This window comes from Plectropomus leopardus, chromosome 23 (genome assembly GCF_026936395.1).
Source record: "Plectropomus leopardus strain MGB_pleo_1.0 chromosome 23, ASM2693639v1, whole genome shotgun sequence".
Taxonomy (NCBI): domain Eukaryota; kingdom Metazoa; phylum Chordata; class Actinopteri; order Perciformes; family Serranidae; genus Plectropomus; species Plectropomus leopardus.
Genome location: NC_142198.1, coordinates 12,325,396 through 12,341,312, shown reverse-complemented (window position 1 = coordinate 12,341,312; position 15,917 = coordinate 12,325,396). Strand labels below are relative to the sequence as shown.

Below are 15,917 nucleotides of genomic sequence, written 5' to 3'. Positions count from 1 at the left end.
GGAGGGAACATCTGCCGTCGGATGAAGCGTTAATCTCAGTGGTGTTGAGGCACGCACCGTCGCAGCACGCTTGACTTCACCTACTGCAAGGAGGGAAGGGCCAGAGCTATGGAGGAGCGCAGACCTTTACACCCTGAAATGCTATCTTGTTTGGTTCTCATGCCCACTTATGATGTTTGTGAATGTTTGCAGCTGCAAAACCTGTCTTCCCCGTTTGCCTGGCAAACTGAATTCCGCAGGTGGAAGTGGAGGGAAAAAAAGTGCAAAAATTCCTCCCGCCCACCCATACACATCCACGCATACAGATAAAGTAGATTATTGCCATTTAAAAAGTCTCCAAATAGTGCAGGTTTTTACTATATAATGCCATAAAGGTGTGAAATTGGGTCTGACCAGAGAAGTTAACTGCAGGAGATTAAGAAAACAAAACTACTATGTTGTTTGCTCATAAAATATGTGCAGTGAAATCCAAAGATGCATACCGTGCTAAAGAGGCAAGCATATATATATATATAAAAAAAACCCCAATTAAAATAGGGGTAAAAATAAGAATTACTTATACATCTACAGGACAGAACAATACAGGTGAAAAAGGTACTTAGATACTTTAAAGAAGTATTTCACTACTGGAAAGATGGCCTTTCAATAAAACTAGGATGTCTATGAAGTAGAAATATGCAGATAGTTTCGAAATTGTTCCTACATGACCAGAGGTAAAAAAGCGATGACTACCAGAATGCACTGTGCTGCACCGGACCAATAAAATTTCCCGCTGGTCAGTGATGAAATGCAAACTTGTATGTGTGAAACAATGGTTAGCGGCCAAGAAAAGATCTCGTATCACAATTAAATGGTAACCTAAAATGTTTTTCTGAAAACATTTGAGGCAAGAAATATGCAACACTAACTAACTATTTTGCATTCATTGATGTCATCCAGTGGAGGGATATGTCAGCTTTTGTTAGATGGAAGAAATTTTACCACATTTTATCATCACATACTACCCACATTGTTTTGATAAAAAGCTGTTGAATCAGTGAAGTATCTATTGAAGTGGATATGTGCCTTGTGTGGAGGTGGACTGTGGAATATTCTAGTATATATAAATGTAAAATGCACATATATCACAAGACTTTGTACATGCTCGAGTGCAAATATGCATATATAGAGGGCAGGGATTCACAGAGGGCAAGACAAGGCCAAGCCTATACAGAGGTCAGAGGTCAGAGGTCATTATCATGATGGCATAAGAGGGGAGAGCTCCCAGAGTCTCTCTGTGTTGGACTTTTAACATAATTAAAACAATGATTAAGGACATACAAACAAATAAAGCAATCAAACAATCTCTGTCCAAAAACACATAAAAGAAGTGACAGAATGACAAAGTGGGAAGTATGCACTACAATCAGAGCAATACTTTCATACGAGCTAAAAGATGCACTGCACAGTACCTTAGTGAGGTCACAGATCCTCAGAAGGTCTTTCTGGGCGTTGCCTTCATACACCCGCTCACGTTCCCGTGCGACATCAATATCCTCTTCCTCTGCAGATAATGACTTCCCCATAATAAGCCTGGCAGAGAGAAGTCAACCGCAGTTGGCATAACACCCTTCATTAAAATTAACATGAATGCGCATGACAAATTATCTCGGTCAAAGTTTAAGCTCAGTGAAACAATCTGGGCAATTTTCATAAATAGGAGAAGCCACAGGCATTTGTTTCCATGGCAACATGGCTTTTGGAGTAAGTAAAAACTAAAAAAGAAGAAAAAAAACAAAACAAAACGGGGTAGTGTTTGCCAAACAGATTCACAGTGAAACAGATGTTTTATATAAAATGAATAGGAAGTACACTGCTAATTTAAATGGGGGAGAAACTGAGTGAAACAAAAACTGGATGGACATAAACAACTCTATTAAAAACATGGACAACAACATTTTGAGTTAATGTAACTGTTGTGGATAGCCACTTTTACCGTGGTTTGCAGAAGAATTTATACTGGATGAGGACTGTGAATGCAAACATGACGACTCCCTGGATGGACATGGCGCACAGGTTCTTTCCCACCATGTCCCAGCTGAGTGGGTCCTTGAAACGGTCTTCCCCTGAAAAAGGAAAAAAGAATGTGATGAATAGGAATGTCCCGATCGGATCAGAAGGATCGGCATTGGGTCCAATCAACACATTTTTTTATATGATCGGGAGCGGCTATTTTGAGCACGCACCCTGCCTGATCCTTTATGTCTGCTGTCACACAGGTCTCGTAAACGGAGAGCACGATTTGCAGCAGATATTCAGGTTAATTGTAATGCTGCTACTCCAGTAAGTAGAAACTATTACTCATTTTTAGTGTTCTGCGCTTTTATTACAATGCTACACTAAGTGGATTTGAGAGCAATCCATAGTTTGTTTACTTTATCATTTTGTTAAAAAACAATTGCTGCACTAAGTGAAGTTATGATAAAAGCCATGTAAAATATTTTTAAGTTTGTTTACTTTAATATCTTGTAAAACATAAAATAAAATAACCCTTAAGAAACTGTTTGGATGCAGACATTTTTTTCTTGTATTCCACTGCAGAGCTATTAAACTGACAAACACACACACTGGTTTGAATTTAATAACATCAAAGTACTTAAAGTGTGAATTGTGCAGCTGAATTATCCCGGGAAATACAATATAAGTATTGGATGGGGACTCCGTATCGGCAGATTCTTAATATCAAATGACTCGGATTGGGATTAGGGCTAAAAAAACTTAATCGGGACATCCCTAGCGATAAACAAAGTCAATACACAAAGAAAAGGGTAAGTGATTAAATGCGTTATCACTGTGTGTCATTTCATGTTAATATCAAGCCCTTATCTATAAGCTCAGACTACGATTTAGGAGAAACATCACCAAAAAAAGAAGGAATTACCAGATGTGTGCTTTCTTTAATGGAAAGCCAAATGTGTCTTTGTCAAATGTTAGGGGAGAGCTGAAATTTGTCAGCCCTTTGAAGTGTTTTTGAGATGTATTCATTGGTGAAAGCCAGCAGTTTAAAATGCCACTTAGTCTTAAAAATAAAAGAAATGCTGTCACCTACATCATGTGAGGAAATCACTGATATCCTGTACTTTTCATGTTGAATGTTTTTTGGCTAATGAACACTTAAGCAAACCGATGACAGCCCCCAGCTCTAATCATCCTGCTCTCTCTCTTTCCTCCCTCGCTCACATTCTACAACCCTTGAGCCCCGAGGGGGCAGAGTAAGTAGACAAGAAAAACGAAAGCGCTTTCAGTCTCATTCTCTGGTAAATAGCCCCTCTCCACACTAGCCCTTTTAGGCTGTGATTGCTTTTCTCTTCCTGCTCTCTGCCACCGTCGCAAATGATTCCTCAAGCCACTATTTCCTGCTCCATCTCTCCACAGATAAGACTCCTCTTCCTCTTTCATGTGCCTCTTTGCCTCTTGATGGCCCCCTCTACCCTGGCTCCACCTCTACAACCATGTTCCACTCCTCTCCCCGTCTCTTGTGTGAATTTAACACATGCAGAGCAGAATAAAAGCTTGAGAGGAGGTTTGGGAGATGTGTAACTGGTCAAATTGTTTTCCTACTGGTGGGATAAAGACCTTGCATTTTGAAAGAAATAGAAAAGTGTCACTTTAAAAGAAAAGTAGGCTACTTAAAGTCCCTCTTCAAACACATTTCAATAAACGTATAGGGGCTGGAAGCCAATCTTCTCTTTCTCCCTCATTAAGAAATTCTGGATCAGGCCTCCGCCCCACCTACTACCGTTGCATGTGGTACATTTCACTTTCCACTTTCTAGCACTATTGAGGCTAGCTTAACCAGTCAAGTCTGATGTTGAAAGACCAAATGATGAAAAAAGAAAACAGAACTTAAGCCGTTTGTTTACCTTCCTTAATATAGTTTTTCTCTCCTCCCTTCCTTCTGTATTTTGTAATAAGTAACTAAAAAGCTTAGGGGAAATGTAGTGTAGTAAAAGAATATTCTAAGCGAAAGTGGACAGAAATATAAAAACTCAAATAAACTACAGAAACTCCAAAAAAACTGAAGTACTGTAATGAAGTATTGTTACTTTTTACTTTTACAGTAAACCACTGCGTATGTATGGGTTTAAATGCACAGATATTGCCTCCTTGAGAAGGGGAATTTGAAAACACCTCTCTAGTAACAAACTCTGCACAGATAAAACCAGGCCTCACATAAATTTAAAAATTAACAATAATTTTTAATTAAAATCCAGATTTAAAAATTCGAAATTCGAAATTCGATTATTTTTTAAGGGTCTGACACATGGGTAAGAGGAATGAAGTTGTTTTTGGAAAGGGTAGCATTCTTAGTACTTCACTGCTTTTTTATATTGAAGGTATCCCATGGAGTTTGTGATCATTAGTAGTGCTGTGTAGAAATGTTTTCAGAAGTAGAAGTGTTTTGTTAGTTTTTGTGCATTTGCCTAATAACACATGATACACTTGTCTGCCAAAAATGTCAGATTGTTCCGCTGATCTACAGGAAGAAGAAAGAAAGGCAGCAATGCACCAGGATAAGTAGTGAGGAGGAAGACATCTACCAAGGAAACGCGGGTGTGAACAATGCAAGTACCAAATTTCACAAATTTGCAAATGTTTAATGGCAAGAAAAACATAACCGTGGATATTTACTAGAGGTTTCTGGTCACTGCAGTCAGGATATGTTTGTCCTTTTTTACTAAAAGACAGCACTGTGGTTTGGCACTGGTAAAACGGAAGAAAAGTGGTACAGCGAAAAATTGCATGTTTGGGCTCATGCATGTATTATTGCTATCAAAATGGTATCTCTGTAATGTCACTTCAATCAGAAAAAAGGTTGAACATTTGTTACATTACAAAAAACAAAATTATCTCACTCACTTGGCAGATGTTTTCTGTCTTGTTTGAGGGAAATAAAATCTTACACAAAATTCATCATTGAGATTTTTTCCCACGGATTAGTCATGCTGTCATTGTGGCTGTGGCCTCTTACCAAAACTGCTGAAGAGGGTGGCCATTGCCTGGTTCTTGGCCATGTCAATTAGCCCTCTGCCCAGACAGAAATGTGGGAATATCAGCAGCACCTGCTTCACTATGTCGTTGATGCGGGACACATTCTGTGGAGGAAAATGCACACAATCACACATACAAGATATAAATTAGAAGTTTGGAATATTTAAGCCCTGACTGGGAATTAGACAAGTCCAGTATGTTGATTTGCTGCCTTGAACCAGCAGGGCCGGCAGCATGTGAGTTTTGGAAGACAATGTGTAACACCCTGACGCAAGTGTGGATAATTAACAAACATCCTTTGCTCCATTTGCATGCTGTGTGCTGCTGTGTTGCTGGGCTTCAAATTGCACGCTGAGGAAGCACAGAGCATCTAAGTTCATCTACCTTGTTGAAGTTTGAATCTAGCAAGCCTCCCGGGACATACTGTGTGATCTGTGAGGTAGCACACATATAGTATGTGTAGACACAAATTGATGAGGTGGTGTTCATTTGAGCAGACGTTTCTTCCTTAAAATCATAACTAAAGGTAGAAGGAGCAGCCAGAGACCAAAAAGACACATCTGACAAACAACAAAAACTGTGAAAACAACTACAGACACTCTCTGTGAGTTTGGCTTTTTTCTTTGTTCTGATACTATACAGAAGAACAAAGAGACAGATACACACAAACAAAACCAAAGCATATTGTTTCACTATTTCACAAGGTGTACAAAAACAGCTAGTCTTATCTTGACAGGGCATTTCCTGGCTACAACTTGTCTTTCTCCCCAAAATTGCACTGTCCCTTTCTTGCTTTCCTCCTCCCCGAGGCTACAATTCAATGGCGGCCTAGCAAAGCACAAAAGAAATAATTAATTAAATGGCGACACAATGGACTCTAACAAACTGGCTCGAATAAGGAAGGAAGCACAGTGAGTCAGGGAGGAGGGAAGGAATGGGAGAGGAGAAGGCAGAGGGAGGGAAGAGAAAATATGACGTTTGGCACGGCATGGCGTTCAAAAGCAAGTTCATGCATTATGCATGCTGCTTCATTGCAGCATAGTCTTCAAAGCTGTTGCATACATGGAGAGAGACCATAAATTCATCATTTCTGTTTTTGGGCGAGCCCGAGCGAGGAGTAGGTGGGGCGGGGGTGGCAGTGCATTTTGTTGAAGCCATGTGCAAGATTTCCAGATGATGGCCATTGTTGTCACTGAATTTATTCATGGATGCGTGTAACTGTTCTGTGATTTATGAGTTGCACTGAGCAAGCTTTCGATTGGCAATTGAGGATGAGTGCATGAAGCCTGTCAGCCTTAAAAAATAAAACCAATCCAAATGCCAGATTTAAGGATACTTTTGTCAAGTGAATTTACTGGATCTCTTTCTAGTTTTCAAAGGAATAGTTCCACATTTCGAAAAAGCTTATTTGCTTTCTTGCAGAGAGATGAGAAGAATGATACCACCTCCATGTCTATATGGTTAATTTTGCAGTCAGGGCTTGCAGCTGGTCAGCCTAGCTTAACATAAAGAGTGCAAACATGCTGAAACAGCAAGACTGGCTCTGGCCGATGGTAACGATATCCACCAGCCAGCACCTCTAATGCTCATTGACCCTTTGAAAGCTGAGTAAATTGGCTTGATTCCTTTAAAAACATGTGAGGAAGGGAATAAGCAATTTGAAGTGACCCAAAAAAATTGCTGAAATTTAGGGATTTAGGAATAAAGGGAAAGTAAAAAATGTAGAGCAGGGACATTAAGAGAAAAAAGTGATAAAAAAACGCTAATTCTGCTACATGTTTATAAATATATAATTATGATAATCATAAATATGTTTTTCCAAACATTTACCTAGCTTTTCTCACAAAAAAAGATTTCTACATCCAGTAATTTCTTGCAGTTTGCAGAGAATTTTCAATTTATTATTTCTATTTATTTGTTTCCTTTTTCAAAAACTCAGAGCAATTACTATTTACGTTCCGATGATTTGTACTTAATATACGTGCCCAAAGTTAGTTATGAATTTGGTAAGCCCTCTTTTAAGCACTCTGCACCTGCTGCCCGAAAATTAGTGCAGAACACGTTGAATTTAAAGGAACTCATCACTCTTGAAACTTTTAAAAACGGTATGAGAGACTTTGCTACATATTGCTACAAAGCAGCTACATATCGCATTTGTCCTTGTTTTAATGTAAATCCCGAGTCTTAATCCTGTTGCTTTTAACTAGTATGTATCTTATTTGCTTTGTTGTGTGAGCCGGTGTTTGTCTTTAATTGTTGCAACTTTTATATTTGTACTGTCTTGGCCAGGCTTCCCCTGAAAAAGAGGTCATTGTATCTCAACAGGACCGACCTGGATAATAAAGGCTAAATAATTTTTTTTTTTTTTTAAATTAGGCTCATTGCATTCTTTAAAAAAAAACAAAAAAACAAAAACAAAAGAAAACTAAACAGCTCATGGTTCAAAGGTTACAATACTTGTGAGATGATGTCTGAACTCGGCACAAAAAAGTGATGTTGATCCAGGTTTAAAAGGGTTGATTAGCTAGTAACTTCCTGGAGTCGCTGCTGGTTCCACTGTGGACTTGCTAATTGTCATTTTTGACAGCTTTTATACTGAATAAACTAATCCAAACAAAATGACCCCCTCCCCTTTAAAAAACAACCTAATATGATCATAATTAATTTTTTTTCCAAATGCAACCATGACTAATTTCACCAATCCGTCAGGAACCTACTTTCCATTTTCATGAACAAAATTGGAAGCTCACTTTGATCAATTTTCAATTTAGAAACGAAATTGTGACACCTCTACTTTTTTACAGCAGCTCCAAATTCAAGTTAAGAGGTATGTTGACAGTTTGTATGCAAAGTTTTTTTGGCGAAACATCATAATTGATAGTCTAAAATTAGAACGATTTAAAAACAATCAGTGTTATGTGACAAAATCTTGCCTTTTTAAACATTTATATATTACTGTTCATACAACTTTATACAGGGGCTTCAGTTCAAAAAGAAGAAAGCAATCTAACTTAATCTTCTTTCCCTTGTGGCAAAACATACAGTAATGTTCAAGATCAAAAGTGAGCACATGCATACTGTCAGATGATTTTATTCGCTCAAGTAGGTGGTCACTGGCCTAGTTTCTCTAAAGCAGATTTGAAAGAGTGATGAAAAGGCCTCATTGATCATAATGTCAAAGCAAACCTTCAATGCCTGGCAATGTCTTCAACAATAATTCATCACTCCCTTTATCTACATTTACACATTTGCTGAAGGCTAAAAGGTACAAAGGACTGCAATCACTATTCATAGCAAAGAGTTAAATAAGGGACATCGTTTAAAAAATGTATCCCTTCGATAAATCACTACATCAGTATTCATAACATTCAGAATAAGGGTTATGCATGTCGAGATGAGGCCAATAAAGCATAATATTGACTTTTATGTTTAAAAGTTGAATTCTTATACAAGCTAATACCTGCAAAAAAGTTAAAACGAGACTTAACTGCTTCGGGCTCATGAAAAAATACCACCTGGCATCTATATGTATATATGGTAGTCTCACACTTATCATACTGGTCACAAGCTATAAAGCAACTCAGTCCAAACTCTTCAAACAAGCAAAGAAACAATGTGCCCAAATGTGTAGCAGGCTACGGCGGTCACATGTCACGTCACTTGATGTTATATGATGTCATAAATAACTGTACTTACGTTAAGCCAAACCATGATGTTTTTTTTTCTAAAACTTACCACATGCTTTTGCTGCTCAACTTAAGGGAAAAACCTAAAACAAAGTATTTAATGTACATCTTAAGTTCATTTTGAAAAGACTGTATGAATGTAAATGAGAGGAAACAACTGAAAAAACACAATTTTAATATTTTTTAGTTATGTCACTGCTAAAAGTAATACCACACTTGACACACCAGTGTTTTGCATTTTGGGTGGGTGTATTTTTGTCTACAGATTTGTTGATGTATTTTCTTTTCTTTTTACGATTTGAGCTTTTACAAAGCTTCCAGGGGACAGGTGTTGCAAATTAGCTACACACACTGAACACAGCACATCTGGTTCTTATGCATAAATGTGCAATTGTAATGTGACTGTGATGTCCATATCAAATAAAGTAAACTACCTACTAAGGGGAGCTGAGGTGCGTTCAGGAACATTCATTTACATTAGCAATTCAAATAAACAATGTACTCTGGTGGACTTAAACTTTTTTTAGGCTGACTTTTATCCAGTTGTATTAGTCCTGTTTATTACAGTAAGCAAGCAAGATTTCTATTTAAATATGAGAAATGAGGACAATCATTGCAGCTACAGAAGAATTTAAAGATGATGTTAACACTATATTTCCTTACTGTTCCCAAATATAATGTTGAATATATTTTCATCCCTCATGCTTGCTAATGTACAGAAATGTTTGAATACATATACAAAGGTCTTGGGGTTTGTTGAGTGCACCTTTGTGCTTTACATTCAACACTTTACTTAAAGAGAGATAAAGAGAGTCAAATAAACAACAGCTATGACCTTGACTGAATGCAGCCCATCTGTCTGGCAGAGGAATGCGAAGAAAGCGAGACCTAATTTGAGATCGATACATGAAATAACACATCTTCTCTTGACTGGGTGTTCATCAAGGAGATCTAAGAGGCTCTTAGTCGGGGGGATGATGAAATGCTGGACAATTTTCCTCCTTACGTTTGCTCTTTATGCCCATAAATCACTTTCAAATGCTTTTGAAGGTGGTATAGTCTGCGAGACGCTTATCTGACCCATATCACCACTTGTGCTTATTCCCACAGCACGGCTTCATTCATAATGCTGGAAATCACAATGAGAGCAGACAGACACAAAATATGGCTCAAGTAGTCTTGTTAGATATTTTTCTGTAGATGGTATTCATGTTTTTTTTTTTGAGTTACTGTAGCACTTATGGAAAGGCAGTTAAAATTAACTCCTTCAGATCCCCAGTTCATTCCGCTGGGCATTACTTTTCTAGGACATATAGAGCCACTATTACTGTCATCTTAGTCCGCCCAAATGCATAGATGTATTTGATGGGATGTTTAGAAGCCAATCACAGTGTTCCACATCATCTACAATTGACAACAGTAGAGACACGCCCCTTTTTTAAGTGCAAGGCCATTTCAGTCTATAAATTATTTTTGCTAAAGTACATTTTTTTGTTTAAACTGTTTTAGAAGTAAACGTGTGATGTTTTATTGCTTACACATGTCCAAATAAATCTATGACAGGTCTCTAACTTTTCCTCAGGATTTTTTTTTTTAACCATCCGGCCAGTGCAATGGAAAAGGTGTCTAAATGTAACAGGGATATACAGTTTATATATATGTATAGTAGTTTAAAAGTATGTATATTGTTCTGATTTAATTTTTTAATAATGCAATGACCTTATATTGCATTTTATTGATTGCGTTAACAAAATATCGACATGCTGTTCTCTGAAAATACTTCAGAAATTAAGGATATTTTGAGTCTTACTGATAAATAGAATGCAAAATATATGTGTTTTAAAGCATCACTTCATTCCTTTGTATAAGTTCACCATTTATGAAAAAAATAAACTAGTGTTTATGTTGAGAAACAGTCTGTTAAAACCATTTATTTATTTTTTTTCCTATTAGGTGATTTCTGCACTGAGATTATTCGTCATGGATGGGAAATAAACACAATAAAGTATCCTTGTGGATATTTATTTATTTTTTGCTAATTACTGAGAGTGCATTTAGCATAGAAATCAATCTTTATAATATTTTTTGTGTTTGGAATGTAATTGGGTTCTGAACAGAGACTATGCTCATTATTTATTTATTTATTTATTTTAGGGTTTGAGACTTAATGAGATGGAGCAACTGACTGCCTATTTTAAATATCCTGTCAATAAAGGATGCTAGATTTCATACAGTGAACCCCAATTACACTATAAGAGGCAGATGCCCAAATTGGAGGGTTTTAAAAAAACAAATTAAAAAAATCAGATACTAAAAATTAGCCAATGCCATCAGTCCTGCCTGTCTGTACCTTTAATCAGCAGTGGTAATTTAACAAGTCAAAGCAATTATTTGTGTCTGAAAATATTTATGTTTCTTTTAAAGTGGCAGACTGAAGCTAAGAAAAGTCCACCTGAAGCTAAACCAAACAGCCCATTTTACCAGCTCTATTTGATCAGCATCGAAAATATGGTGCCAAGTCACCAGAAGCACAGATAATAAACAGGGCTGTAGCAGAGTGCAAATGCATGTCAGTGTTGCTATTTTGTTTGCACTACCACAGAAAACCTATAAATATTGTTGTCATTGAAATCTTATAGTAAGCTTGCAGGGTATTTTCCACTACCTGAGGCAACGTAAATATATTGTTGTCATTGATGTTCCTGTTTGTATTGTTCTTATCTTCATTAAAAATATTTTTTTAAAGCTATTCATTTTTTGTCATTTTTTCCTCCTGTGGTATCAAACATGGTATCGAGTATTTTTCTGTGTATTGGCATTAAGTTAGAAATTCTAGTATTGTGACTATACTACTACACTTCCACACCTTTATGTTCAACCTGGAAAATCTATCTGTGCCTGTGGTTATCTGTGAGTGGCACGTGGTGGAGGTATTGACTCAGACACCGCTTCAAGCATACAAGGCAGGCTGGGATTGATGCAATCCGCAGGGAGCTGGACAGTCCTGAGGGGAAGAAAATCTCCCATTGGTCTCAAGACAAAACTGGGGCACCAAGTCTGTAACACTGCAGCTCTGCTTCCTCTCTCAGAATAATACTTGCTATGCCCAAAAGGGATCTAGATTCACCCTGTGCTTGAAAACAGAGAACAGTCTGAAGCCTGTAGCTTTACTTTTGAGCAACATTATTTAACTAACGCCACCGCTGAGGAGTCAAAAAGTGATCAGACGACGCTTTGAAACAGTACAAGCTGCAGACTGGATTGAGGTGTCACGTCTAGGATCTACCCTTTTCTGCCTAACTGGGGCACACCGGGGCACCGACGTCTCAACGCTACCTATTTTGTGAACAGTCTGATCACGAGAGATATCTGCTCTGAACAGGGGACACATGGAAACCTGGAGAGTTGTAACATCTGTTGATTGATGTCAGCCCATCAGGTTCTCTTATCGGCAGTGAAATCGAGTCAGATTAGCAGAATTACCGTGGACCTCTGTCCCCGTCAAGTCTCAGAGAAACACTATCTCTGTCCCTAATGCCTTGGACAAGAGAAGAGCGCAATAAATCCGTCCCTTTACATGGCCGCTGGGCAACATGCTGTCCACTGAATTATTACCAATGACACTCTTTATGAGTGATATGCTCCACCAGAACCGTATCAATAAATAAAGTGAATGCAGAGACAACAAAATGGCAACAATGACATTCTTTGACTCGCCAGCTGAAAAATTCAAATTGATAATGAACGGCGGTGATAATGAAATCGCGATGCAAATGAGGCAGCCTCATTAGGAGACAGGAGACGTCCCATGCCATAGCCGAGTGGCGCCAGAGGAAACATCAAGTTGGAGGCAGGCATGTCGGAGGGGACAGAGTGTGCAGAGGCAAAGTCTTTGAGACAACATTACGCTTAGTCTGAAGTGTCGGATCAGAGCTGTGGGAGACATTCTGACGAAGCATCAGATGTATAAGCAGCTTGTCAGAGAGCAAAACGACATTGTGTCTGCTGACAAGGAATGAGTGATCAGTGCGAGGCTAAAAATGTGAAGCGAGAAAAACCCAAGAGCGGGTGATGTATGCAAATCATGCAAACAACAATTAAGTCTACAAATCAAATTAGACATATTTAGTTCAGAGACTAGAAGAAAAAGACACAGAGAGAAGAAGAAAACTGTCTCAACCAGCACCACCTGTAAGGCAACGAGGTCCTATTAAGAGCTCGGGCTGTGACACAAAAGGTAAAGTCAGAATAGGCCGTCATAATAGGCCAATTTCTCTCTTTTTTAAAAATGAAATGTGATTTAAATTCTAATCAAAAGCAAAAATGACTGACAGTCAACATCCTTCTCTCTCTTCCTAAGCTCTCCATTTCTTATGCAGGTCTTTTTTGGTGTCTTTGTCTTTTGATTCCCCCGAGACTGAAGCAGCTTGCAGTTAAAATGAACACTTGCTGAAAGATGGATGAGGAAAGTTCTCCGAAGACCCAATTCTCACCAAACGATTAAACATTAAAGAGAATAGGGAAAATAACTCCTTTGAAAAATCCTTGAGAGGATAAAGGAAATATATTAAAAGTTATACCAGGTGGGTACACACTCCACCCACGTGCGCGTGGAAGCCTTTGCTTCGAAAACACAGATCGTTTATCTATGATTCAAGTCAATTAGCTATCCGCTGCTATAGCTTCCAAATATATTTTTTTATGCAGCTATGGGAGCCGGAGTGTCTGTGCCTGCTGTTTTACAAGAACCGCGTCTGTGTCTGTGTTAAAATGGTGCATATGTACGTGCTTGTTTTATAGCACGTTGTAGAATATGTGTGTGTTTGTGTGGGGCTGCCACTTACGTCATCATCAAAGAGCTCCATAACAAAGGTTGCTATGCTGCCGTTAATACCAATGAAGAGGTTGATGCAGGTCAGCACCACGTAGGCAGTGCTGGGCACGCTGAAGATGAAGGATGCAGGATACATCATGGGGGTGATGGACCACCTACAGACAACAAGATACTGTCAAACGGGGCAGACAAAAAGGGCAAACAAGGACCCTCTGACCTGATTTAGCAAAATTACTGCAAGAACAAAGTCAAAATAACAAAAAAAGCACTTATCCTGAGAATTAACACTCATTAAACACAACACCGGCATTTATGTGACAGCGGTGGCCAACTTTATATTCGCAGAATTTATGCTATTTTCTATTCATGAATGCAGATTACCAGGTCAGTTGTACCGTTTCATGGCGTCACCCACCAGCCTCTTCCGATCATTTGCATGTTCAGTAAGTGACCCGTAAAACACAGCTGAGCAATAAATGCCACCCACACTTGGCCTGCTGTAGTTCAAGTTCAGTATTAGAGGCAGCAGAGGAGAGGTTCTGCTCAAAGTGATCACTGAAGTAGTAAAACAGTTCAATATTTCAAATAGCATTTTATGAATAGGTTCAGTGTAATTATAAGGAATTATTAGGATTTTTTTTTCCTGCAGGCAAGAATAAAATATCTAATGGGCCACAGAATTTTAAGTGTTTTAATGATGCTTTATTGGTAAGCCATCAGTATTTAAAGGTCAGTCTACAAATCTCTTCAAGTTGGCTTTTTATTTTGTGTTACTATATGCTTTATGATATGTCTGATCATATTGTGTGTTGTACATGTAACACCTCATTAACATATTGATTTTCATTGGCTTCCACTTGGGGATTAAGACAGATAATGATGCAACAGCCGGTACATTGTAGTCATGCTCTGATCAACACCATTACCTACTTAATATGAATCAGCTACAGTCAGTGTGCTGCACATGGAGAGTGTTTTCATGGACAAAATTTCACAACTTTTCCATGACTTTTCAAAAAACCATCTTAGCATTTTATTTAACTTTTCACATTCAAACTCTATTCAAACATAATTTCAGCTATCTGGCATACATAAAGGGAATGCAGTAAAAATGGAGAAACATATGTGATGTTAAACCAAACATCACACATTGATACATATAAGGCTTTAATTCACATCGACAGCTACAGAAAATAAATTTGCAGTTGTTACTTTACACGAAAGTTTACTTTAACAATTTCAGTGCACCTGACAACATTCCATCACTGTTCCAAAACCATGTTTTTAATAATTTCTTGGCTTTTCCAGGCCTGAAAATAGTTAGTTTGATATTTCAGGACTTTGCCAGGTTTTTCATGACTGTGGGAACCATGTAAATCTGAAAGTGGGCCGATAACGCCAATGACAACCTGCTGTCATTTAAAATCTAAATGAAGATAAATATATCTATTTTTAACCAAGAACTTTTGCCTGGTAAAGTATTATTTCCTCCTGTCTACATCTGAATATTTCACAGTGCCAGAATAAATTATACAGTATATGTGATGTTGAACGTGTGAAAAAAAGTTGAAATAGTATCTAATAAGGAACAACCCATGCTCTAGGGAAAACCCAAAGACCAAAACTTTAACCAGAACTAAGACCTGCTAACACTTTCTCACTGACTGAAAATAAACTTTTGACAGGAAATATAAAGGAATACAAACACCAAGGCATTTTAAATCAGGAGTGTCCAAACTTTTCGAATAGGCCAGACTAGATAATGTAAAAATACCTGAAAGCAGCAGTATCCAACTTTCCACCACTGCTGAAAGTGATGGTCCACTTTATCAACTTTACACTTATTTTCTGAGCCCATGTCTGCTATCTAGCAGATGTCTGCCTGCTGCTAGCACATTTGTTTGTCTGTTTATGAAAACATAACTTGCGGAGCATGTCTACAAACTGTATGATAGTCCTGCCATGGTGAGGTGAATGAAAAAAGCAAAGGTAACTTGCTTGATTAACCATTATTGTGTGATGGGCCACATATAGTAATTTTTTAAAGACAAGTCAGGAGGCATTTAAAGCCAGTCCACAGGTCATGATTGGCCCCTGGGCCAGACTTTGGACATGCCCGTTTAAAAAGATTACTTCAGATTCAGCAAAGACAAAAAATAACAAACACACTAACTGGTTGAGGCAGTGGTAGACCAGCAGCTTCTCTGTATTCAGTGAGGTAAAATGGTTTTATCAATGGAGTCTGGATCTGATGAGAGCATGGAAAATGTTTACTTAGAGTTCAGTTCCCAGTTTGAAATGAATGTGTGTTTGGGAAATATGAGCATATGACTGGATAAATGAGACTCGGATTACTGCATGAGTTG

At 38.1% G+C, this 15,917-nt stretch overlaps 1 protein-coding gene across 2 annotated transcripts in view; it reads right to left on the bottom strand.

The window, feature by feature from the left end:
• LOC121961901 (phospholipid-transporting ATPase ABCA1) overlaps positions 1 to 15,917 on the bottom strand; it is a 222,396-nt gene that overhangs the window by 39,890 nt on the left and 166,589 nt on the right. For both annotated transcript variants that reach the window (XM_088073211.1, XM_088073212.1), the window contains 4 exons: positions 13,562 to 13,706; positions 5,012 to 5,135; positions 1,976 to 2,105; positions 1,452 to 1,572 (listed from right to left, as the gene is read on the bottom strand). In XM_088073211.1, the coding sequence (XP_087929337.1) occupies positions 1,452 to 1,572; positions 1,976 to 2,105; positions 5,012 to 5,135; positions 13,562 to 13,706 (520 nt within the window). The remainder of the gene's footprint in view (positions 1 to 1,451; positions 1,573 to 1,975; positions 2,106 to 5,011; positions 5,136 to 13,561; positions 13,707 to 15,917) is intronic.